Raw genomic sequence first — 26,963 nt, 5'->3', positions numbered from 1 at the left:
CCACAGTGCTGGCAGGCCCCGGAGAGCTGGGACCCTGTCTTATACCTCCGTGGCTCTACAACCTCCAGTCCCTGCTGCGCTCAGAGCCAGGGACCTGAGAGGCTGGAGATAAGTGAAGCCAGCTACTGTCATCTACCAAACACCAGGGAGCACAAGAGCTCAGAGCCCGCCGTCTACGGCAGTGTCAGGACCATAACAACACGCCTCATCTGATGCAGGATCACCCAAGTCCTCTGCCTCTGTCCTAACTTCTCAAGTGACCAGTGCAGCTGAACTGCAGCTAGGCTTTATATCCCACTTGTTGGAGGGCCATTCCATCTGTCCAGATCCCAGGGTAGCCACTGCCCCCAAGCTGGGGGGGTGGGTGGGGGCTGCTTCAGGGCTCCATCATGATCACAGGAATAGCTGACCCAGGTTACTCCATGAGCACCTGTCTGGTCCAGGCCCTGTGCGAGACACTGGGGCACAGACATGACTCAACTCAGCCCCCCACGGGTAGCTGTGAATACCTGTCAGCTGAAGAAACTCCCAGTCAAGTAAGAAGGCAAGGAGCTATCACTGAAATAGGTCACAGACAGTGCAGACCAATCAAGGATGAAAGCCAAGGGAGTGCACATGACAGAAGCAAGTAACCTCTACGTTCTGAGGCCCTCTGGGCCCCAGCTTCTCAAAGTGCGGTCCATGAACCATTTGCCTCTGCATCTCCTGGGAGCTTGTTAAAGATGCAAGATCTCATCTGCAATGGACTGGATATGTCCCCCCAAATCTACATATTGAAGCCCTAATCCAATGTGATGGTATCTGGAGGAGAGGCCTTTGAAAGGTGATAAGGTTTAGATGAGGTCATGAGGGTGCGGTCCCCATGATGGGACTGGCGTCCTTCTAAGGGGATGAAAAGACTGGTGCTCTCTCCATCCATTATGTGAGGACATAGCAAGAAAGGAGTGCTCTGCAAGCCAGGAGGAGAGTCCTCACCAGAACCCGACCATGCTGGCACCCTGATCTCGGGCTCCCAGCCTCCAGAACTTTGCAAAATAAATGTCTGTTGTTTAAGCCCCTTGGTCTATGGTATTTCATTCTAGCAGCCCAACAGACTAAGACGTCATCCTCACCACAGACTGCTGACACAGAACCTGCATCCTAACAAGAGCTCCAGGTGCTCGCCTGTACACGGGTAGTAGGCAAAGCCACACTTTATGGATGCCCTTGCCCTGCCCCTTGACTATACCAACAGGGAAACCACGGCTGACAGAGTCTGTAAGGGGTTTGCCTCTAATCACCCAGCTGTGTGCGTGGTACAAGAAGGCTGTGAGGCCAGGTTTCCTGTAGCTCAGGCCAGCAGCGCTGGAAGCTGGGAGTGGCTTCTGGAGAGAGAGGCCCTACAGTGATACTAAGGCCAGGCCACAGGCCTCCTGGACTCCAGGCTACACCCATGTTCAAGCACACTGCTGGGAGGAAGAAGTCAGAGATCCCGCTGGTGGTATTACACTAGCCCGAGCATGTGTGCTCAGCTCACTCACACAGAACACATCCTGCTGACCTGCTGGAAATGAAGTCAAGGCACTTTGCAGTGAGGAGAGATGTGCTCCAATCATCAAACCCGAGGCAGAGAGAGATCAGCCAAGAAAAGAAGAGAGGGAAGCCAAACAGCCCATTTGCTCTAATGAATTGGGCTGGCCCTGAGAAGTCCAGAATCCCAACATTCATCATTTGGCTCAGCTTAAGGGTCATAAAATCGTATAACTGGAAAGTAGCTTAAAAGTTATCTGTTCCAACCACTCTTCAGACTCCGTTCTCTCAGATGACGGCAAGAGGTTGTCTGGCCCTGCAGTCGTGCTCCGGTGATGGGTTCTACCCCAGCACAGCATGCCTCAGCTCTATCCTTGGAAACCTACCCCTTGCCTTCAAAATGCTGATTCACTTTGACCCAGTGATTGGAGTTCTGGAACCCAAGCTTAAGCAAATAAACATCAAATATGGAGAGCACTAGATGCACAGATGTGTGTCTTACAGACCTAGGTGGTCTGTTTGGAGATTATAACGATGGAGAGAAACCCGACTAAGGAACAGTTCTCTGGAAAAGACAGTCTCTGTAAGGATGCCACAGGGGCACCCACCTTACCAGCCAGATCGGGAGGCTGAGATTCGACAATCAATAGAGTGACAGATGTCACAGTTAGACCTATCCACAGCAGGGCCCAGCCAGGTTCTGCAGCCCATGTGGTCTCTGTCGTAACTACTCAGCTCTGCCGCTGTAGTGTGAAAGCAGCTCCAGATGATACACAAATGAGTGCATGTGGCTGTGTTCCAATAAAACTTCACAAAAGCAGACAGCAAGCTGGATTTAGGCCTGGGTTATAGTTTGCTGCCCCTGATCTCCAAATTTACCTCTGTTAATTTTCAGTGGTAAAAAAAAAAAAAAAAGAAGAAAAGAAAGAAAAGAAAAGAAAAGAAAAAAGGAACTATCCTCAATGTCCAACCTAGGGAAATGGTTTAATAAGTTAAACCGTTTGAAAATGACTCATTCAATCCATATTTATCAAGCGCTGGTTTATGTCAGACTCTGCTCTGAACACCAGGGACAAGGCAAGAAGCAAGTCAGCTAAGCACTCTGCATCAAAGGGGTGGACTAAAAATTCTTCAAGACTTTGTGATAACAAGGAAAACCCTTACATTACAGTGCTATGTGAAAAGGAAAATATAAAATCGTGTATAAAAATAAGACCAAACAATGTTTTTAAAAAGACACATACATTTAAAACACACACACACACACACACACACACACAAAGGGGAAAAGAACAAAGAAAGAAAAATACTACAATGTTACTAATGTCTACCTTTGGCTGGCTCCACCACCCCTTCTCTTTACTTCCCTCTATCTTTCAATTTTTCATGTGATCACATATTACTTTTACAATAAAACAATCCCTCCCGTCGTATTTAAAAGCAGAAGCTGGTTTTGGTTTTAATCTAAGGTCTGTGTCCCTCCTGCCTCCACCTGCAGTTTTCACTACTGTCTCTGAAGGTAGTCCCAAAAAGCCAAGCTGCTCAGCCCCAGATGTTCATCCACAGAGGACAGGGCTGGAAAGTTCAGCACCTGGGACAGCGCCATGCACCCTGGCAGCCCAGCAGGCTCAAAAGTGAGCCACCCCAGGTGGGACTCTGTGCCTTTCTTCTCTGGTCTTCTGGCTGTGCCCACTTGAGACACTCAAGCAACACCTGTCAGAGGAAACAGAACAGAAGCAGGAGAGACAGCGGTCTCTGAGCCTGCTGATGCAAATGCAACTAGCCCTGTGACCCAGACCGGGAGGAGAGGCAGTCGGATTGTTGGTAAAGAGGAAGTAAAAACAAACATTGCACAGATCCCTTTACCCACATTATTAGCTTGGGAGAGACTCGCAAACATGCCAATACCAGTCACAGCAACATCTGCTTCTAATTGCTTCTCCCCCAGCATTTTCAGAGCTTGTCAGATGGCGTCTGCCCTAGGAGAAAATCCAATATTTTTAACAAACTCTTAAATCAGATGGCGTCCTTGGTGAGTAATCTCTTACGTGTTTGGTCTTTGAGGCTAAAAACAGTAAGCACACCTTTAAGGGACGTGGCCGTCAGCAGGGGCTGGGTAATCGAAGGTCCCTCTTCAAACAGCATGACTAAGAGTTTCCAACACACACAGCCCAAATATAAGTGTTCCAGTGTTTTGGTTTGTTTTTTTTTTTAATTCCATTGTGTCCACTTCTTTATGGGTAAATTTTCTCTCTTTTCCAAATATTTTTGTAAAAAGAAGTTTCTTTATGAAAGAAAAATATGAGATTTTTTTAAAGAGTACATCTCTCTGTGTTTTAATTTTCCCCACACGATATCTATAGACAAAACTTTCCATTTTCTTTAAAGAAAATGTTTATGTTCTTAGATTCTCAAAACGCCAGCAGCCCCTTCCAACAGCCTGTTGGGAAAGCGCCTTCCCGCAGTGGCCAAGTGAACCCTCAAATCTGGGAAGTCCAAGGTGGGACAGGAGGCAGTCTTGGAGGGGAAGCCTTCAAGGCAGAACCTTTGGGTACTGCAGCAGGCTGGACCCTTCAGGGTGGGACCCCAGAACCTCAGAGTGGGAATCCCTTGAATCCCAAATGCAGGAGGACACTGACAGTCTGTACCTTCTTCTTTCAAAGTTAAGCTTAACATGGGTTTTATTATAAACTACCCTGTAGGACTCAAGTGGCTGGGTGCCTCCTTTAGAACAGGGCAGTGCTTTTCAGATCTTGAAAACAAAACCCTCCTAAAGTCAGGGAACACCTCCAGAGGCAGCCTAGCCATGACTCTTCCTCACTACTCTTCCATGAACCCATCCTCAGCCCTGGCTTCTCACTGCTAACCCAAACCAAGACTTACATGACTGAGAGCCTCTCTGCCTGGGGCCAGTCCCCTTGCCTGGAGCCCACGCCCTGCCAGTAGGGTTAGTCACTGGTCCCCACACACATTTCATACTACCTTCTGTACAGACACATTCTGCGTGGCTACCACCTTCCTTCATTCCCTCACTCAGTCAACCAAGCTTGCTGAGTGCCTACTATTTGCCAGGCACTATTCTGGGAGTTAGAAGTCAACAGCAAACAAAACACAAAAATCCCTCCTCTGGCAGAGCTTCTGTTCAAGTGAAGGCAGATAGGCAAATAAATAAACATGTAAAATCCACAGTATGCCAGGTGATGATAAATGGTAGGGAGAACAGTGAGGTAGCACAGGGGACTAGTGAATGGCACGGGGTGACCATCAAGGTGGTCAGAGAAGTCAGAGAAGGCCTTACTGGAGAGGTGGAATTTGAACAGAATTGTGTAGGAGCGAGGGAGGGAGCCTCTACAGAGAAAACAGGAAAAGAGCATTCCAGGTGGTATGTGTGGCAGGTGCAAAGGCCCTGAGGCAGGAATGTGCTGATGTGTTTCAGGAAAGGCAAGGACACCAGTGGGGCTGGAGGTGGTGAGAAAGGTGTGAGGGGAAGATCCTGTGGGCCTTGTGGGCCACTGTGAGGACACTAGCCTTTACTGTGAGCAAAATCAGAGCGTGGAGGGTTCTGACCAGGGGAGAGCCACATCTGACTTACACTGTGACAGATCACTCTGGCTGCTGTGTTGAGAACAAACTGTAAGGAGTGGGGAAAGAGAGATACCACACTGGAAACTACTGCAATTAACCCGGCGAGAGTCAACAGCAGCTTAAACCAGAGTTACCACAGGATTTGCTCATGGTTTGGATGTGGGGGTGAGAAGAAGAGCAGAGACAGGGATGATTCTGATGGTTCTGGCTTGAACACCTACATGGGTGGAGCTGCCATTTATTAAGTGGGCGAAGGCACAAGAGCAGTGGCTTGGCAAAGGGGGTGGGGTGCAGGGGGGTGGAAACCACTTCTCTGATCATGACCAGCCTTTTAGCTCCAGAAGGAATGTGGTCTCTAAGAAGCCTTCCTCGCACCAAGCTAAAAGTGCTCACCCCTCTGAATGGTGGTCACCCTTCCCTCACTCCCCCTCAAATCTCTCTCGCTTTCTCCCTCACACACACGCACATGTGCACACATACACACACCTGCGTGTACATAAACGCACACACACGAATGTATGCGTGCACACACGTACACACGCACACACACACAAATGCACATGTGAATGAACACACATGCACACGCACACACGCACACAAACACACACATACATACGTGCCACTCCACACCAGTTATCTGCATCCACACATTATTCCCTGAGTAACCCAAAAGCCGGCTCATTCTGTACCATCTGGAAACATTTGCATACAATAGATGCTCAGTAAATGCATTCAGTAACAGGCTACATAGAATCACACCTCTGATGTTTCAATATTCTAACAACTCAAGAATGTTCATTAAAAACAACTACACATTACGCTGAGCACTGATGAAACATGAATGGTAATTACCCCATCTCCAGGGTCCTGCACCTAGATGCTGGCCCGCCCCCAGGCATTCACACTGCTGCCGCAAGCTCTCCTGTGGAGAGGCCGCGGGAGGAAGATGGGCATCACCTTGCCGGTCCTTATATCCCAAGCTTTGACTTCGGGGTGGAAGCCTCCACACACAAAAAGGCTGTGGTCTTTCGGATGAAATTTCAAGGTAGTGATCCTAAAGTCACTCTGACCACTGAAGAGCTGGGTTCCTGCAACACAAAACAGACAATGAGTTAAAAAAAAATACTCAGATCACAAAATAAATACCTTAAAACTTAGAAGCCATCTGGCGCAGAGCTATGGGCAGACGCAGCCCATCTGGGCCCGAGGGGGCCATGAGACTTTCTGGAAGCACAACATGGGCAGCAGCAACTTCTGCCTCATGATCTAGCCAGCCCCCCAACACTTGACTAGCTGAACTCCCCAAGGGCTAAGCTAATGGCTGGACCCATGAACGCCGCCTCCTTTCCTGTGTTCTGTAAATACCGTGCATCAACTCATCTAAACCACACAACTCCCTACACCTGCTCCACAACTGGAAAAAGACAAGGCTCAGGGAGATTAGGTAAAATTACCAAAGTCGCATATTAGTACAGAGATTATTTACCTAGGAGTCTAGAAATGATAAAGCAGGATGCTCCAAAGTGGTCTTTTTAGGATCAGCCATCTTACAATCATGACCTTACAACAACCCGTGAATGGTTTGCTACAGGCTGTGGCAGGTAGGGGTGACATAATACTCTGGGCAACAAATGAGAACATGACACCACGGGGGCCCGAGCGCCAGCATGGACAGGTGGTATGGTGAACAGGGATCTCACTGGTTCTGCAGGATTCAAGACAGTCCTTTTCCCTTATCTATCTATCTATCATGAAACTGCTGTTAGGCACTCACATGCACGTGCAAATGTGTGTACATATACACATACAGTGTGGAAAACGTCTGTTTTGTCACTGGGATCTTTTAGAGATAAGCTATATAAATAGATTGAACTCAGGGAATGTGGGGAATGGATCTCTGACCCTGAACTCAGGTCTGCTGGGTTCCAAAGCCAGCACTCTCTTCCTCTATGTGGTGCCACCTTATAACCTAGAGCACTGGCTGTACTTCTCATGTGTTCAATTCAACACCACTCAAAACGCATACAGAAACCAGACTGGCCTTAGAAGCCATTCTCACCACCGGTGGTCTCAGTGCTGCCTCTAAACATATCCCCGGGGGCCAGGCCATTCCACACATCCCAGGTCCCTGCTATGCACCACACCCACCAGGAACCTGAAGGTGGCACCCCTCCGAGATGTCAGCAAGGGCGCCCACAGCCCAAGAGGGACAACTTTGACTGCCCTTGGCTCACAGAAACTCCTCTGCTGGAGAGGCAGTGGGCAGTTATGGATACAAGAAGCTGGTGGCCAAGAAGACCAATGTGACACCAAGATCTCAAGCATCATTTCCTCTTCTAGGAACTCAGAAACCGTGTTTGCTCATTCATTTCAGAAAGCACTTCCAGCTGCCTGCTTTGTGTTCAGGACCCCCACACAGTGCTCTACCAGCTCACCAGGTAAGGAAATGAAAGTCATCGACTGGTACTCTCGAGTTACAGCGGGAGCCTTTATAAATCCAGTTTGCCTAGATCCGTGGTCTCTGCACTCTTCTGACAGCAGGCCCCATCAAGGAAAAGCCCTTAAGCACGTATTTCCAAGATGTGTGTTTGTTTTTACGTTACACAGTGTGCTACCATGCCAATAAATTATGAGCATTAAAATACCAAAAATAAGCCATTTTAAAGGATGAGACAAGGACAAAATAACCAGTATTTTCAAATATATTTTAACATGCCATTTACTAAGTGCATCAACAAAGCTCTTTGAAATCATTAAATCAAATGAGTTATAACATTTTTAACGAGAGCTACCGAACTGGCTCCACTTCCGCTTTTTCCAAATGTAGGGAACTTTCTGTGACTCAGTGATTTCAAAGTAGCCCAGTTACAGCTTCGGTTTACTCATCGAAGTCTGTCAGAGCCAGCAAAGACCTCTCCCAGAGATGCACAGACCTAGACGGAAGACATTCACCACTGGCATCAAGGGAAACATTGTCTACTCCCATCCCACCACTGACACAAAGGATGGTGTGAACATTTCACTAGGAAAGCTCCATTTCCCCTCAGGTCAAAGAATGGTTCCTGCAACTAATCAGAGGGTATTACTGCATTCTCATATTTTTAACAACCAAATTCAAAATCCACCGAAACTTTCATTTAAAGGCTTTTAAAGGAGACTAGAAAAACTGCTCCCAAGTTAAGAGTGCAAATATTGGCGTTTTTAATAGGTAACATATTCACATAGTTTTTGGCAACAAAACTTACAGAATGATGGAAACAAAAACATCTGTTTTCAAAATGTTCTTCCCACGGTACAAACTTCTTGGAAAGCAGTTACTCTCTTGTTTTTTATTAAAGTGTCACCTTTCCCATGATGGAAGATTGTGATTTTTTTCTAACACCTTCCAGGGGCCCACAATTTGCAATTACTTGTAGTCACAGAAAATTTGGGAAACACTTGAGGTTTGGTAAATGAAGATTCTACACTTGTTTAAGCTCAACAAAGCCCCTAACTGTCGCTGAAACACTCAGGCACAAAGATTTTCATGGTCATCCTGTGTCACTGCAATGTTGTCAAGAGCCGGGCACTGCAGGTCCTGTCCCCTGTAATGGTGAAGGGACTATAAACAACAGCCCAGCTGTCCAACCCAAGGGGAGCACTTAAGGTAAATACAGGTGTCTGCCTCGTAGAATGCTGAAAAGCTGTTTCAAACTGGAATCATGAACGGTGCTCTTTGGCAAGCAGACAATGCCTGATACCTAGTCTTGAAATACAAAAGTATTAAGTAGGGATTGGCACGGACAGAGACTGGGAAGAGATTCATTAACTTGAAGTGAATTGTTTTAGGGATAGTGAGAAAACTTTTTAAATTATACTAATATTGTTGTCATGATTTTTTTTTTTTTTAAGAAATAAAGAATTCTTCCAAAAAGGCATCAGAAAGATGAGCAGACTTTCGTCAGAGTCCTAGGTGTCTCTCTCATTAGGTCAACAGATGAGAAACTCTTTCAAACAAACAAAAACTCCCCTCCCCAGGAATTAACCTAACTGGAAACCTGGTATTCCTTGAGCTTCCTCTTCTATCCTAAATCTCATTCAAGCTACAGTTGGTGGTCAGAAACCGCCCATGATGTGCCCAGTTAGCAGATGCCCCCTCCTAGGGAGGATGGAGCAGAGGGCTGCCCGCCCCAGTGTCCATATACCCAAGCCAGGACTCAGAACAGCACTTGTGGAGATCTCAGGATGGGCATCAGAACTGCAGCTCAGGCCTCAGGACCCTTGCTCCAGGTAAGCAGCTAGGGGATCTGTCTGCAGGATGAGGGAAGGGATGACCACCACGTCCCCTAGATGGAAGAGGAGCACACAGACGCCACTGTGGCCCCCACACCACCAAAAAGGCTCCAGCAGGCCAGAAATCTGTCCTCCTGACAGAGACAATTGTGCCTACTGCTGACCTCTTGCTCATTCAGATTCACTGCCAGTCCTTAAGCCCAAAAGGAAAAACAAACTATCTGCCTAGAGAAAAAATGTTCCTCGTTTCTTGGACCATGGCACATAACCATATGCTTATTTCAGAAACGGCAGTGAATTAGCCATCTTTTTTCAAAAAGTGCAGTGATACAGTCTTGCCAACAATGGGGAAAAGATGGGAGGAAAGCGAAAGCTGAGTTGCTAAAAGATGAGGACTGAGCTTTTTCTGCTAAAAAAAAACCCCATGTATTTCTGCATGTTATTCTCCAACCTCCTAAAGAGACTGAGAATCTATGTCTAAATACTAAAATGTTCTTCTTAGAAGACAAGCTATGGTTTATGTCTTTTCTCCTAGTTTTGCTTATGAGAACTAGGTCTTTGCTGTATTTGTTAAAAGGGCCTAAAACTAAAAGATTTTAAAAGTTTTAATAAGCTTCCAGATACGTAATGGGAAACACGAAGGGAAGGAGGTTGAGCATGAGACTGCGGCTCAGAAATCAGGACCCCAGCTGCCGTCATCCAGCACTGTGCTCGAGCAGGAGGTGGTGCAGCAGAGGGGCTGGGAGCCGCACAGACCCAGGTGCCATCCCATCCCTGCCCCTTCCAGGGCAGGCCCCTCACTGTGGTGTTGCCCAGCCTCATACCCGTAAGGCCATCCGGAGGGCGACACGCAACATACATACTACATATTACATAAAGTGCTCTAGAGGACACGGCAGGGAGCGAACAACAAAAGGGAGCCTTTAACTGTTTGAAAAAAATTAAACCCCAAATTTCTGAATTCATCCTTGGTTAAGTTAAAAGCTAAAACCAAAGGCTGTAAGATTTTAACAGCAGGAAACTTGAGAGAGGAATAATCTGGAGTTTCTGTCTTGAGGCTATGAGAACACAATGCCCTGGGCTAGCCTTTACATTTTGGTGAAGAGATATGGACAAAGGCTGGAAATATTTATCAGAAACTATCTCCAATGTGAACACTAGCCACGGTGAAGGTGAAGGTCCTTTCCTGTCAGATTTGTTCCCACTCTACCTTTTCATACATTGAGTACCTTGTTTATCATGTCCTGTCTGGCAATGCTACTTTAAGCACAATGGTTAGTTACTACGTAACCTTTAACCTTGAGACTATCTGTGCTTGTTTACATGTTTGTTACAGAAAGTTCTATTCATTCACTGTATGCTCTTATATGAGTTTTAAAATATTTAATGCACTAACACTGGCTTTATTGATCTGGTTATAATGAACTCAACCAGTATAAGAACTGTTCAGATCCTCTTGGAGTTAGGAAAAACCACTTCTCCTCCTCCTTGAATCAATAATGATACAAATAAACTATAAATCGTCATTAGAGCAAAAATATGTTTAAAACAGAATGCAGAATCTCAATTTGTTCTCTTGACACTATTATGACTACCCATGCTTCCATCACCAATGTTGCTAAGGTAAGGCAGCTGGTAACGTGGCTGGTGGTCACCTGGGTCTCCACCTGAGAAAGGAAGAGGGGCAACTCTGAGGAATTCCCTGGCTAGTGTTAGGGAGTGGCTAGCCACTCCCTGGCTAACGCCTACCTTGGGGAACCCTATCAGCATGCACAGCTCTGGGTCCCCAAAGGGTCCTCCTCTTCCACTCAGTATGTCTGGCCCCCAGCCTAGTTCCTGGCACACAACAGACATTTGATCTAGGTCAGATGAAACCCAAGTATGGATCCCCAAGAAAGAAAGGGGAAGTTCATGCCCTCCTCTGCAGGGAGAGGGCACCTGTTACCTCCAGCTTACACGCGGCTTCCAAGTGTCATGCCACAACCCTCTGTGGTAGGTGTAATTAGCCCATTTCATAGCAGGAGAAATGAAAGCTCAGGGAGGTAAGGCCTCATCAAGGGCCACACAAGTCAGCCATGCTGGGAGAGAGGCTAGACCTGTCTGACCCCAGAGCCCTGCTCTCTGCACCCTGCCTCGCCTGCCCACAAGCTATACGTGACCTTTCCTTCTCCTTAGCTCTTTGTTCACATCCACGGACTCACGAACATGTAGGGGAGACGTTGACAAGGGAAAGCTGATGCTGTCGGCTCGTGGTGATTGAGCTTGTGTTCCCAGGCAGGCGGCATATGACTCATTTCGCTAAAATCAATATCATTACACTCATCCTCTGGGAAGTACTCGGCCAGCTGTAAATCTAACCATCCTGACTCAAAGTTAACGAGAAAAGGAGCTTACTAACTTTCAAATCAAACTCTATGAATCAGAAACCGGGGCCGTCTTGGCACGCCTGGCAGAGTCCTGCAAAGGGTCCGGGTGAGAGGCAGACAGGCCTGCATCTGCAGGCCCCCCATGGACAAGTGGGGGCCTCCGGCTCAGCCCAGCAGGCCTCTCCGATCCGCAAAACCAGCATAATAAAGTGTAGCTAAAGAAGCTGTCCTGAATCAGAGAGAGGCACGGAAGCTGGCAGGCCCAGACCAATGAAAGGCCCACAGACGGTGGGTGCAGAGCAACAGCAGCAGCAACAAAGAAACAGCGGCCATGGTGGCGAAACCTCTTGTACATCAAGTCTGGCCACTGCTCTTAATTATCTGGACAAAACTGAATTTTCTAAAATTAAAAAAAAAAAAAAAAAGAGTTCTCGACTTGCAAACAAGGTGTGTCCAAAAATTTTGCCTCACGTTGGCTTTCTGGGGCCCTGCAGGCACCTGTGTTCAGGCTCCCCAGCAGTCCCCGGAGGTGGTCTGACCCGCGGGGCAGCCACACTGCTGCACAGCTGCCACTGAGCATGTGCAGAGACAATGCGCCACCCCACCGCCCCCCGTGCCATGATGGGAGCCAGTGAACTAGCACTGTCACGGAAAACCCTCCTTTTATCCACCCAGAGGGGTATGGCATGGACGTGTACGGACATGCGGCAGAACCTGCAGGCACCTTCCAAAGTGAGATACGGGCTGTCAGGGTGTTTCACTGAAGCTGACTAACATCGGATTTAATATCCATAACAAGGGCTGGCTTCTCACCCCAAAGCTGTACAGAAAGAGGGGAGAGAACACGGCTGAGACTGGAGAGAAAGACTCTTCAGAGTGAAAGAGAAAGGGTGTGCATGGGAATGGGTCCGGGTGCCTAGGGCCAAAGAAGGCGCAGCCCTGAGAACAAGCACATTTAAAAGCAGGCCAGGAATGGGGTGTCAGTGAAGAAATGAGCTTAGGAGAAAGAGGGGTGGTTGAGGACAAAGGAAAAGCAGAGGAGTCAGCAGGGGGCCTCCCTGCATCAGTGGGAGGGAGTGTGGGCAGCTGCTCCAGGCAAGAAGGCACTGGAGGGGCAGCACCAGGACCAATGTCAGCTCAGACCTCGCAGGGCTCCGGAGCCCCTCAAAGACTCCGCGTCTCGATCCAGTGGCAAAACCCCTAGCCCAAAGGACTGACGACACAAAACGTGCCAATACCATCAGGAGCTGCACAAGTGTGCCCACTGGCTGGGGCCTCGTGATGCAGCTGGGTGTCTGCCTTCCTGGCCTCCACAGGCACCTGAAGGATGCCTGAGTTTCTCTGAGCTGTACTGGGGGGACACTCTGACACGGTGCTCAAAAGCCAAAGAATGGAGAAGCCCCAGCCCCTCTACAGGCACCCCTCCAAGACCTAGCAGGTGGCACCACTCAGCCCAAAAGGAGCCCCATCTGCAGCCTCTTCTCTAAAGCCCCATGAGCTCCTGGTCTTCTTCATCAGACCCTTCCTATGGCAAGCATACTCAAATCGCCAGGGCTAACATTTCTCCCACTGGAGCAGTGGCTGTCAAAAGCCAGAGAAGCCTCCTTCAGAAGGCCCAGTCAAGATCCATCTCAGTCGCCTTCTTCCTGGAGGCCCTAAGTCATCCTCCACAGGTGGCAAGCCAGCTGCCCAGGGGAGAGCCAAGCAGGCTCCCTTAAGCAAACGGTTCATCCATGGCAGGGAAACAGATGTGGCAGCCTCTGCCAGTCACACAGGCCAGAGGTGGATCCCAGCTCTGTCACTGTTGGCTGTGAGGCCTCGAGCAAGTCCCTCAATGTTCCAGACCTCAGTGTCTAGGTCAATGAAATGGGGATAAAAACACCGCCTTCACAGGTTAGAGTAGGGGCTAAATACATACTAAGCAAAGGAGCTAACACCTCTTTATTCATCTCGGCTTCATACAGGCCAAGCAGAGTGCTAGGAACCAGGGCTCCATCACCTAGGGCCTGGCCCATGGTGCATACTCAGCCAATGGGATATTGCCCTTTCTTGGAGTCCTTCTGTGACAGAGGCCCCAGTCATGTTAACCAGAACACACTTCTTGGAAAACAGGAGAAATGGTCATATATGGGTCCAGTTCCAGTCGGCTGCTCATTTTCATGCCCCAAAACCCCCACTGAAAGGCATAGGGACCCCCAGAGCAGGAGGAGTGAACCAGGGGCTGGTGATGGCAAGGCTGCAGGCAGTGGGTATCTGAGTAAAGAAGGCCACTGGGCACCTTGAGCTCTGGAGAGAGGGTCAGGCTGGGCTGTGGGAGGTCTGCATGCCCACCCTAAATAAAGGGCAGTTGCTGTCCCAGCACCAGGAGGAAGCTGCTAGCCTACCACCAGTAGTATTTTGTCACAGAGAAGCAAAATATGGAGGAGAAGCTGGGAGAACCCTGGAAGGCCTGTCTTCTTCCCAGCCTGCACCCAAGACCCACATAGGGGACCAAGGGCCACACTAGTAAGCCGCCTGGGGGATGATCAGACTGGGGGCTTTTGAAGCCAAGCCACCAAAGCCACTCCACATGAAGAAATGGGCCAGCAACTGGGGTTCTCTGGACCCTCAGCAGGAGCAAGGTCATTCTTTCCCACCATCTGAAGGGTCTCACAGGGCAGTGATGGAGGAAGGGAAGGGATATCTTTTGCTGAGTGCCTACCTTGGGCCAGGCATTCTGTAAAGCATCCACAAACATTAACTCAGCTATTGCCCTCAATCACCCCACCACCAGCCAGGTCCAGTTACCACCTTCCACAGATGCGGAAACAGAGGTAAAGGCATTTTTTCCAAGGACACTGAGCTCAGGTAAGTGGAAGAACACATCTGCACCCCATCCATGCTCCTTCTATCCCACTGCACTGCCTCCAGCATCAGGTACCTGAGGCCAGGTGGCACTGCACGGATGTCCGGGACAGGCTGGACACACATCAAGAAAGCTGACCAGGCCAAAGGAAGGAGGACAGGGTGTCCTCTCTAGCCAGAGCCCTGGGGGCTCCAGGGAGAGGTAAATCTCCTTTCCAGCCAACAAATGCCAAGTACGAGGCCCTGCAGACCGCTGAGGCCTTAACAGCCAGGCTGGGGGCAACTGCTTGAGGGGCTGGAACCTGCAAGAGACCAGGGCCAGCAGAACTGAACTGAACAAGGTCTTTGGAGGATTTTGAGGAGACTGGCCGATCTGGTGTGCAGGACAGCTGACTCATAAGGCAGGCGACATTCGGGCCCTGATGGAGTCGGCCAGGGTTCCCTGAGGCCACCTCAGCCTAATGCACTAGAGACGTTTTGTTAGGAAGATTACAGACTGAAGCGGGAGCACCAAAAATAATGAATCTGTGAGCGGATTTTATTTAGGTGTTGATTCATGGTTGTCCTATAAGCCAACAGCCCGTCAGAACTATAAATTAACGAGATAAAATGTTGCTAGCCCTCCATATTTCAGGCCGGGTATTGACATTTTAGAATCCACAGATTTTTAACTGTATTGATTGAGGACACCAGGATAAATGGCCTTGGCGCCAAATTCCCATTAACGACAATGGGCACCGAGTGACTAATTCCCAAAGCACTGCGGTGAGAACGCCCTGCGTTGCCTTCTCCTGGCAGGGAGTTCTAATTAGATTGAAATGAAAAAGCCAAATCACCAAGGGCAGAAAGACGCAGATCAAGTAAAAAGGAAAATCAGACTCAGTGATGAGAAAGGACGAGATAAGTCAAACCAGGCCGAGAGCCACGGGGGCTGCCCAAGCCCACCGACCTCTGCTAAAGAGAGCACCTAGTACAACCTGGGGTGGGGATACACAGCTGAAGTGGGAGACCCGGGGAGAGCTAACTCCCCTACAGCCACCGACAGGTTTCACTGCCCAGCAAGGGCCAGCCTCCACTCACACACTGAGCAGCTGCTCCGAGCCAGCCCTGGCCAGATGATGGGCATAGCAAGACTCCTAGGACAGGCCCCATTCTCAAGGAGCACCCACACTAGTCAGGGAGACAGACACAGATACCAGCAAACCCCTTGGCAGGAGAGGCCCCATCTAGGGACTGGAGGGCTTTCCCAAGGGTAAGGCCCAAACCCTGAGACCCTTGCCCCCAAGGGACAAAGAATATCCAACAAGCTCACCACTACAGCCCCCACCAGATCCTGTACATAGTACGTGCTCAGTAAGTACCTACTTAATGAATGGAACTGAGCCCTCAACAGATGAACCAGGTGAGAAGTGCTATTCCTGGGAAAGGGGTGGAGTGGAGAAGTCCTCCATCTCAGGCAAAGCCCTGAGGACAGGGGCTGTGCCTTCCCTATACCACCCAACACACCACAGCCAGGGGTGCACGCTGGGCCTGGGGCCAGACAAGCTTCTCTCCCTGAAGTTCTTTTTTTTTTTTTTTAAAGATTTTATTTATTTATGTGACAGAGAGACAGCCAGAGAGAGAGGGAACACAGCAGGGGGAGTGGGAGAGGAAGAAGCAGGCCCATAGCGGAGGAGCCCGATGTGGGACTCGATCCCAGTACGCCGGGATCACGCCCTGTGCCGAAGGCAGACGCTTTAACGACTGCGCTACCCAGGCGCCCGTCTCCCTGAAGTTCTGCCACCAACGGGACAAGGCATGCCTCCTCCCCTCCTCCCGCTCTCTACCCTGCCTGGGGTCATACCCAACCAGCTGCAGATACTAGGGAGAACTGCCCAGAGTGCAAATCAAGCCATGGTTCTCTCCTGCTCCAAACTCGACAATGGCCCCCTACTGCCATCTGCTGTGGCAGTCCCTAACTTGTCAGGAAGGAAGACTCTCTTTCAACATCTAAAACTTTCGGAACCACCCCCCCCCACACACACACACACTCACACACACACACACCCACAATGGCACTGTCTGTTTAACATCTGTTGATCGAGAAGATCCATTAGGACAAAGCGCCACTAGGAATCCATTAATGTCATGAAATGAACTTGTATTTGATTAATGCAACATCACCCCCAGTATGTGAAAGGCATCACTCCTTCACTCGGTGGGTGGGCAGTGCAGGTACCCACGGGTGCTCGGTGACCCCAGAGTGGGGAACAGTGCCTGGAGAACGCATACCTCATAGGCCAAGAACTGCATGAAGCTCACGCTCCTATTCCTGCAGCTCCAGACTCGCTGCCCCAGATCCCCACACCCCACATATCCACACACACCATGAGGTTCATGTTCCTGTAACAACTCTGTCCTCATTCTCCTGTCTACTGAGAACCCACTTCCCTCACCCTCAACCGTGCCCCCTTCACCTAGACCTCTGTCCCCCTAGTTCCTGCCTCAGGGTAGGTTCCACTTCCTCCTGGAAGTCTTTCTTGATCTTCTAGGCTAGATGTCCTTGCACTTCCTGTATCTCGCTCCATCGCTGTAACCTGGGATTCTCTCTGCACTTCTGTCTCCCCCAGCAAACAAGAGCTTCTGGGGTGGATCCTGGGTCTTGTTCACCTCTGTGTCTCCAATGCCGAGCATGGCTTACTGGGCACACAGGCAACATGGTGAGCCTGGCAGACCTGTGTGTGAAAAGAGGAGTCTGGTGGTGCCAGCCCTGAAGGGTGACTGGGGCCTAAATGAGACCCCGTATGTGAGGCTGTAGGAGAACATTACCTGCTATCATCATTACCAACTAAGTGGCACCAAACCCCTGAGCCATAGCCCCCTCGTTGGCCCTGTGGGGCTCACGGTAAGACGACAAATGGTTGGGGAAACACTCTGGAGAAGAAAAACACGATACACTCAGCACGGTAGAAAGGGCACAGGATTTGAAGATGCAGACATGGTTCTAAATCCCCACTTGCCACGCACCACTGGGAGGCTCTGAGGAAGCTACTCGCTGTCGTGAGCCTCAGACTTCTCACCCATAAAATGCGGGAAAGAATCACGGGAAGCAGGCTGTGGTGAGGACTGATACATTATGTATAAAGCCTGTGGCCCAGTACCAGCCACTGACATGGCCATGGGTCTTGTCATCATCCCCAGAGAGGGCGTGTGGGGCTCCGTCAGAGGAGCTGCGAGGCCACCCCTCAGCAGGCCAGAGGAGATGAGGGTGCTCGGGGTGGGAAACAAACTCCACAGTTACCCCAATCCAACCACTGTGCTCCTTCCCTGCACCCCTTCCAAGCTGCTGGGGAGGAGCTGTGTGGTTGGGCCCAGAACTGTCATCTCCTGCTTGCCAGGCCCTGGGAAAGGCACAGACCCCAGTGCCTCCACTGCTGGGCATGGGAGGCCTCTCTGAAGACTGAAGGGGACACCCCAGGGATGGGTGGGAACTCTAGCCTCCCCTCCTGACCCTGGCAATAGTGCCTAGCAGAAAAGTGACCAGAAGAAGCCCAGGGAGGCAAAGGCAACGTGGGTGCTGAGACCAGCCAGCCGGAGTCAGGGGCAGAGGTTCTAAGCCAGCTCGGCACCTGCTGGCTCTGTCCTCACCTGAAGAGCATGGATAGGACCCCACTCGGGGCCTGTGGCTGGATTAGGTGCTGAGAGTGCCTATTGCACAGGAGCATCCAGTACTGTCAAGTTCCTTCCGCTGACTTCTCTCTCCTTGTCGCCCTGCTTGTCAGGAGGCCCCTTAGGATTTACCCAGCACAAATCCATCTTACCCAAGTGCCTTTGTGTAGGCATTAAAGCAGAACTCGTTTGCAGACTTTCCTTATGAGCTGGAATCATTCCTTACAGCCTTTCAACAATAATGAATTGACAGGAATTCTAAACTGATTTCAACCAAAGGACATTGTGATAAAGCTAAATCTATTTTGGTACAAATCACATGTCAGAAGTTGATTAAAAAGCCACCTCTTTATCCAGCCCCACAGCTTGGGGCTGAGACAACCTCAGGGCTCTGTCCTCTGGGCAGGCTGGCAGAGGCCGACCTCAAACCCTCCATGGAGAGTCTTGGTTCCAGGCAAATGCCCTGGAAACATACTCACCAAGTAAGAGCCTCTCCTGAGGGCTATCTCCTACTGCCCTGAAACCGTACACAGGTTGTGGCTGCTGTCCCGCCCAGAGAAGCTTCCCAATGAGAAAGGGGTGCCTCAGGATAACAATGCAGGAAAACACACCTGTTTCAAGGTCTGTTAGGTGTAGGGTGAAGTCGAAGCCACCGCTGAGGATGCGCTGACCACAGGGAGACCACCGGGCAGCCCGCACCGCCTCGCTGTGCAGGGAGTAGGTCTGCAGGCAGCGGCCTGAGTCCACAGCGTTCCACACCTACAAGGTAAACACAGTGCCAGATGTCAAAATGGGAGCCTGATCTCTAGGGCTCAACTTGACCCCTCTACAGGAGCAGAGAGTTTCACAGTGGAACCAGATTCCTATTATTTTACCATCAAAACAATACCTAGCTGTTAGACTTTTCCTTGCTGAACTGTAAAGGCTTGGGGCTGGCAAGTTGAGGGGGAGCTTTACCCAAAATCTTTCCTGGGGTTAAGGGAGCCCCCCAGAAGCCCAGGGAGGAAAAGGCAACATGGATGCTGAGACCAGCCAGCCTTGGGCAAGAAAACAGCATGTCCAAGTTCTGCCACTCAGCCACCCAGCCCTTCCCATCCACTTGGAAGCTGCTCACCACCACATATCCTGCCCTGCTCGCCTGCTTCTAGCCCAACCTCACCTGCACCTCTGACATCTGTCCTCTGAGATGGGGCTTTGTGAGCCCTGCAATGGACGCTGCACCAGGTCAGGCTATCTTCACGGGTACTGCTTTAAGAGTAAGATCCAAAACAGACCCTTGCCACACCAGTGCTTACAATGGGGCAAAGAGCCAGTATCTATCTGCCCAAAGGGCCAGCTGTTCTTTTTTCTGGGGAGAAGGCATTATCCCTCATTCCCACCCTGGCTTTCCACGGTGATGAGGCCTGTGGCAGGAAGCCCCATGTATATTCAATGACTTCTGAAATACGTTCTTAAGCCCTCAAGTACAGAACCGCACATTCCAAGAACCGGGGCCACTCCACGCATGAGAGAGCCCTTTACCAGCTGTCCCAGGAACCCCAGGGAAAAGCTGGTTAGCATGAGCCTGACAGGGCTGGCTCTGGGCCTGGCATGCAGACTCAGCAGGGCTAGTCTCCTACCCTCACTGTCACTCCAAGAAGCAGGGGATGCTCCCGCCCACCGTCTGAGGTGGCTTAGAGGATGGAACATGAGAAGCAGGAAGAGCACCTGCAGTCAAAACACGGGCATTGGAGTCAAGTGCCTGCCATGGGATGCTTCTGCTTGCAGGCCATGTGACTTGGCCAAGCAGCTCAACCTGCCTAGGCCTTAGTCTCCTCCACGAAGTGGGGATAAGAAGAGCCCCATCCCAACGACTGTGGTGAGGAATGAGTGGGGATGGCGGGCATGCTCCTTGGGGCTTGCCATACACGTAGTTCTTTTTTTTTTTTAAATCTTTCTTTTTTTAAAGATTTTATTTATTTATTTGACAGAGATAGAGACAGCCAGTGAGAGAGGGAACACAAGCAGGGGGAGTGGGAGAGGAAGAAGCAGGCTCATAGCAGAGGAGCCTGATGTGGGGCTCGATCCCATAACGCCGGGATCACGCCCTGAGCCGAAGGCAGACGCTTAACCACTGTGCCACCCAGGCGCCCCCATACATGTAGTTCTTAATAGCAGTGCTCTCTGACCCTCTCTCAGTTACATCAGGGAACCCAAGCTTCATGTCCTTCATTTCCCTAATAACCCAAAGTGTACCACACATCCACAGACCCAATCTGGAGATAAGACTTCCCTTTCAAGATGGCAAAATTCATCCTGCTGCATCCTGAAGGTCCTCAAAATGCAAAGGATCAGAATTCTGAAAGTATGTTTCCTGGGCATATGTAAATGTCTGAGCTTAAGAAAACAAGAGGTCAATAGCAGCCATCAAAGAATACTAATAGAGCTCAGATCCTTTTTTTCTTCTTAGGGGTTAATAGCTGGGGTCTCAAACTGAAAAATCAAGAAAGAGCATCATTTACATTTGAAACACGGACACAGGGGTGCCTGGCTAGCTCAGGTGGTAGAGCACCACGACTCTTATCTCCACGTGAGTTCCAGCCCCATGCTGGGTGTGGAGCCTACTTAAAAAAAAAAGTTAGAGGGGCGCCTGGGTGGCACAGCGGTTAAGCGCCTGCCTTCGGCTCAGGGCGTGATCCCGGAGATCCGGGATCGAGCCCCACATCAGGCTCTTCCGCTATGAGCCTGCTTCTTCCTCTCCCACTCCCCCTGCTTGTGTTCTCTCTCGCTGGCTGTCTCTATCTCTGTTGAATAAATAAATAAAATCTTTAAAAAAAAAAAAAGTTAGAAATATGGACAGAAATAATGGAAGAACATTTTTTCATGTGTCTGTTAGCCCACATGAAAATATGTTCTTTCATTATTTCTGTCCATATTTCTAACTTTTGTTCATAGCAGCATTGTCCGCAATAGCTAAATTGTGGAAGGAGCCAAGATGCCCTTCAACAGAGGACTGGATTAAGAAGATGTGGTCCATACATACAATGGAATATTACTCAGCCATCAAAAAGAACGATTTCACAACATTTGCAGCAACATGGATGGGACTGGGGGAGATAATGCTAAGTGAAATAAGTCAAGCAGAGAAAGACAATTATCATATGGTTTCACTCATTTATGGAACATAAGAAATAGGAAGATCAGTAGGAGAAGGAAGGGAAGAATGAAGGGGGAGTAATCAGAAGGGGGAATGAACCATGAGAGACTATGGACTCTGGGAAACAAACTGAGGGCTTTAGAGGGGGATTGGGACAGGCCGGTGATGGGCATTAAGGAGGGCATGTATTGCATAGTACACTGGGTGTTATATGCAAGTAATGAATCATGGAACATTACATCAAAAACTAGGGATGTACTGTATGGTGACTAACATAACACAATAAAAAAAAAAAAAAGAAAGAAAGAAAGAATGGAAGAAACAGCAAGAAGCCTTCAAAGTGGAGTGGGAGTTTGTGGTAAAAGAACAGAGTGCAGTTTTTTCAAAACTATGTACAAGTATGACTCTTTAATAGAAAAAATAAAGTAAAATTTATGATTACACCTACAGGATTAACATGGCTAAAAAATAAAAAATATAGATTACATAAGATAAGCTGCACATATGCAGCAAGATACCATCTAAGTTATTAAAACACAAGAAACAGTGCTTTTATCGAAGAAGAAGCAGAAGAAGAAGAAGAAGAAGAAGAAGAAGAAGAAGAAGAAGAAGAAGAAGGGGAGGAGGAGGAAGTGGAGGAGGAGAAGGAGGGAGAAGAAAGGGAGGAAGGTAGGGAGGGAGGAAGGAAGAGAAAGAAAGAAAAAGAAAAAGGAAACAAGAAAAAGGAAAAGGAAAAGGAAAGGAAACGAAAGGAAAGAAAGAAAAGAAAAAAAAAGAACGAATAGAACAAGTGTTGGGGAGAATGTGGAGGAACTAGAAGCTCCGTGCACTGCTGGGGGGAATGTGAAATGGTGCAGCCTGTGTGGACAACGGTACAACAGTTTCTTTAAAAAATTATGCATAGGGGCGCCTGGGTGGCTCAGTCAGTTAAGTGTCTGCCTTCGGCTCAGGTCATGATCTCAGGGTCCTGGGATCGAGTCCTGTGTCACCCTCGGGCTCCTGCTCCGCGGGGAGCCTGCTTCTCCCTCTCCCTCTGCCCCTCCCCACCACTCATGCTCTCTCTCTCGTACTCTCTCTCAAATAAAATCTTTTTTTAAAATTATGCATAGAGAAAAAAAAATTATGCATTGAGTCACCACAGGATCCAGCAATCCCATTTGTGTGCGTATACCCAAAAAACTGAAAGCAGGGTCTCAAAGAGATACCTCAAAGAGACACCAAAGTTCATAGCAGCATTATTCAGTGGAGCCAAAAGGCGGAAGCAACCCCAGTGCCCATCAACGGATGAATGGATCAACAACACGTGGTCCATCCATATGATACTATTTAGCCTTAAAAAGGAAGGAGATTCTGACACCTGCCCCAGCATGGATGGACCTTGAAGATACTGTGCTGAGTGACATAAGCCAGACACAGAGGGGAAATACTTTATCATTCCACTTACACGTAGGTTCCTAGAATAGTCAAAATCATAGCTATAGAAAGGAGACTGGGGGGTGGGGGACAGGGGTTGGGGGAGGGGAGAGTGGGGAGTCAGTGTTTAATGGGGACAGAGTTTTAGTTTTGTGAAACAAAAAGAGTTAAATCCTGTGCTATATGCATGTCACTACAATCTTAAAAACACACATGATGCAAAATTCTATCATATTTATTTGTGCATTTACAGTAAGACTGTAACAAATATGTATGAAGATGACGGTCACTCCAGGGAGTGGTGGGCGAGGGATGGGGCTGAGAGAAGGGCACTGTGAACACTATGCTGTATTTCTGAGGGGGGTGGTGGGAATGACTATGCTCTGAAGCAAATATTCCCAAATGTTTCCATCTATGAAACTTCATTTTTGGGGTGCCTGGGTGGCTCAGTCAGTTAAACGTCCAGCCCTTGATTTCGATTCAGGTCATGATCTCAGGGTTGTGAGATCGAGCCCCACATTGGGCTCCGTGCTGGGCACTAAGCCTACTTAATATTATCTCTCCCTATGCCCCTCCCCCACTCTAAAAATAAATTTAAAAAATAAAAATAAACTCATTTTTTCATTCATTCAACAAACATTTCCTGAGTACCTGCTATTAGCCAGGCATTGTTCAGCAGTAAACAAGACAAAAACCCCTGCCTTCAATGAGACAGACACTGAACAAGAGAAACAAGCAGAATCTATGTAGTAAGGTAGTGGTAAAGACCCAGGGCATAATTGAGCAAGAAAGGAGCTCTAGGGCCAGGAGAAGGACTGAAATGGTGGCCAGGAAGGGCCTCTCCGAGAAGATGGCTTTGAAGGAAGATCTGAAGTGGTGAGGAAAGGAGCTATACAGAAATTGGGGAAGAACCCTGCAGGCTGCTGTGCCAGGAGGAGCATGCGGGGCAAGGGAGACACGGAAGACAGTGTGGAGCTTCTGTAAGAATCCACGGGAGAGAGGAGCACGGTTGGACCACTTGGTGGCAGTGAAAAAGTGGCTTTGCTTGGAAGGTAGAACCAACAAAATAAGAAGAAGGAGGAGAAAGTTAAGGAAGGAGGAAGAGGGGAAGAAAAGAGAAGAGGAGAAGAAAGCACCAAGGCCCAAAGCAGCAAACTGGCTGAGTCTGAATTCTTGGCCACGGGGCCTTCTGAATCAGCCACGGAGACATGTTTAAGGAACTCCGTCAATCTGTAAATTGTCCGATAACTCTCCTCTGAAGTGAAAAATGCATACTTGGCTCTCCTGGTTGATATATACACAAGGATAGCGTCAGAATCAATGCAGACCAGTCAGCCACTTCTCAAAGCTACCCAGGGTGAAGGAGAGAAGAATCTCTGCTAATCGCTCTCCCTAATTGAATTTAATGTTCACTGTCAGGTTTTAAAGATTAATTCCCAAACACTGTGGCAGCCTGAAGTGTGTACCTTTTTTCAATTAAGTAATTAGAGATCCCCATCTGCCTCCATGGAATTAAGGAGTTAAGTCTTCTGTCAAATGTTCTAAGATGACTTGATGCATTAACTAGACAGAGACATTCTATGTGTCCAACAGAAGTCAGATTCGGAAAGAACATGACAAGTAAAATGTGCATTTGCTTGGCTGTCCCACATTTACTGTGGTTTCCATGTCCTGGTGACTGATACATGACACCACCAGGAGTTCCTCACAATCTCCTAAAACCCATTGCTGTGGCAATGTTCTTCCTGCCTACCTGTGTGCCTTTTGTTTTTGATTACAAAACAAATACAATCTCCTTGTAAAATATTCAAATTATATAGATATGCAAAAAAACAATATCCCATAGGAATCAACTACAAGATTGTGGTTTCTCTGATTATATTAGAAGTAAGTCTGCTCGGGAGGGGGGCGGGAACAGAGAAACAGAAAAAAATAAGAATCGTCCATAATTCTACCACCTGGACACAAAGGCTATCAAACTTCTGGGTGAACTTTGCCTCCCATTTGGCCCCTCCCTGACAGCTCCTACCTTGCAGACCTTCCTAGTTCAGCCACACCTCCTGGCCTCTTCTCCACCCTTTGACAGCCCCTGCTGCCCCAGGATATCATTCTAGAGACCACTATCAGACTCACTAGATCAGCAAGCCTGTGCAACCAGTGCCCAAACCTTCACCAAGCCATCTGCCTGCAAAAGCTTTGGGATTCCTTTACAATGTGTGTGTCAAGGGCTAGAACTGCACCGCATCTACAGACCAATCTGGGAGGATGTCTTAACAATACTGAGTTTTCCAATGGATGAATAGGATATATTCCTCCTTTTATTTAGGTCTTCCTTAATTTCTCTAGGCAATGGTTTTTAGTTTTTTAATGAAAAACTCTTGCACATCTTTTATCAAACTTATCCCTAATTACTTCATGTTTTGATGATATTGTAAATGGTATTTTTGATTTTTAATTTTAGGTTCTTCATTTTCAATGCACAGAAATACAATTAATTTTTGCATATTTACCTTGAATTTTACAATCTTGCTAAACCAACTTTTCAATTCTTGAAGGGTTTTTTTGTAGATTCAGTAGAATTTCCCAATAGACAATTGGATTCTCTGCAAATAAAACAGTTTTACTTCCTCCTTTCCAATATGGATATTTTTTGTTTCTTTTTCTTGCCTTATTGCACTGGCTAGAATCTCCAGTACAGTGCTGAACAGACATGGTGAGACTGGACACCCTTGCTTTGTTCCTGATCTGATGGGGAAAGCAATCAGTCTTTTACACAGTTAAGTACAATGTGAAAGTTAATGTTTTCATAAATTCCCCTTATCAGTTTGAGAAAATTCTCTTCTATTTCTGGTTTGCACAAAGTTTTTATCGACATGAATACTGTATATTGTCAAATGCTCCTTCTGTATCTCTTCACACGATCATTTGGTTCTTCTTTTGTAGTTCATTAATATGCTGAAATGCATTGATTTCCAAATATTAGGTGAACCTTGCATTCCTGAGACAGCTCTTACTTGGTCATGATATTATAAGCACATAGAAATAAGTATGTGTATACACACACACACACACACACACACACACACACACCCCTACAGGTGGATTAATCTACTAAAATTTTATTTAAAATTTTTGTATCTGTGTTCATAAAAGATACTGATCTATCATTTTCTTCTCTTACAGTGTCTTTTTCTTGTGGGTATAAGGTAACGATGGCCTCACAGAATGAGCTGAAAAGAGTTTCCTTCTCTATGATTTTCTGGAAGAGTTTGAATAGAATTGTGTAGTAGTTTCCTAGGGCTGCCATAACAAAGTACCATAAACTGAGTGGCTTAAACAACAGAAATGTATTATATCTCATGATTAAGGAAACTAAAAGTCAGAAATCAAGGTGTTAGCAGAGTTGGCCCTTTCTGAGGGCCATGAGGGAAGGATCTGTTCCAGACCTTTCTTTTTGACTTGTACATGGCTGTCTCATTCACATGGTATTCTCTCTGTATCCCTTTTTATTAGGATACCAATTATACTGAATTAAGGCCCATCCTAATGACCTCATTTTAACTTGATTATCTCTGTAAAGGCCTTATTTCCAAATAAGGACACATTCTGAGGCACTGGCGGTTAGGACTTAAAAATATAAATTTTAAGAGAGACACAACTCAACCTATAACAAACTGGTATTATTTCTCTTAAATGTTTGGTAAGATTCACTAGTGAAGTCATTTGGGCCTGGAGTTTTCTTTGTGGGAAGGTTTTTAACTATGAATTCAACTTTAATGGATATGGGGCTTTGGGGGTTATCAATTTCTTCAGGAGTGAGCTTGTCCTGTTTGGGTCTTTCAAGGGATTTATCCATGTCATCTAAGTTGTAGAATTCACTGGCATAAAGTTGATCATAACATTACCTTAGTAGCCTTTTAATGTCTTTAGAATTTGTAATTAAGTCACTTCTCATACTATGTTAGTATGTGTCTTTTCTATTTCATTCCTGATGAGTGACTGAAGGTTTATCAGTTTCAATGGTCTTAAAGAACCAGCTTTTGGTTTTACTGATTTTTCTGTTTATCTGTTTTCTATTTCAATTATTTCTGCTCTTATCTTAATCTCCTTTCTTTTGCTGACATTGGGTTGAATTTGCTCTTTTTTTTCTTATGTCTTAAAGTGGAAGCTGAGATCACAGATTTGAAATT

The 26,963-nt window shown here is 47.8% G+C and overlaps 1 protein-coding gene across 5 annotated transcripts in view; it reads right to left on the bottom strand.

The window, feature by feature from the left end:
- The window catches only part of WDR25 (WD repeat domain 25), a 146,927-nt gene that overhangs the window by 43,122 nt on the left and 76,842 nt on the right, over window positions 1-26,963 (bottom strand). For all 5 annotated transcript variants that reach the window (XM_045775396.2, XM_045775391.2, XM_087856220.1 and 2 more), the window contains 2 exons: window positions 18,836-18,983; window positions 6,052-6,182 (listed from right to left, as the gene is read on the bottom strand). In XM_045775396.2, coding sequence (XP_045631352.1) covers window positions 6,052-6,182; window positions 18,836-18,983 — 279 coding nt within the window. The remainder of the gene's footprint in view (window positions 1-6,051; window positions 6,183-18,835; window positions 18,984-26,963) is intronic.

The sequence above is a fragment of the Ursus americanus genome, chromosome 26, assembly GCF_024610735.1.
Source record: "Ursus americanus isolate L20-20 chromosome 26, mUrsAme1.1.p, whole genome shotgun sequence".
Taxonomy (NCBI): Eukaryota; Metazoa; Chordata; class Mammalia; order Carnivora; family Ursidae; genus Ursus; species Ursus americanus.
The sequence above is the reverse complement of the archived record's forward strand: the minus strand, read 5'-3'. Positions and strand labels throughout refer to the sequence as shown.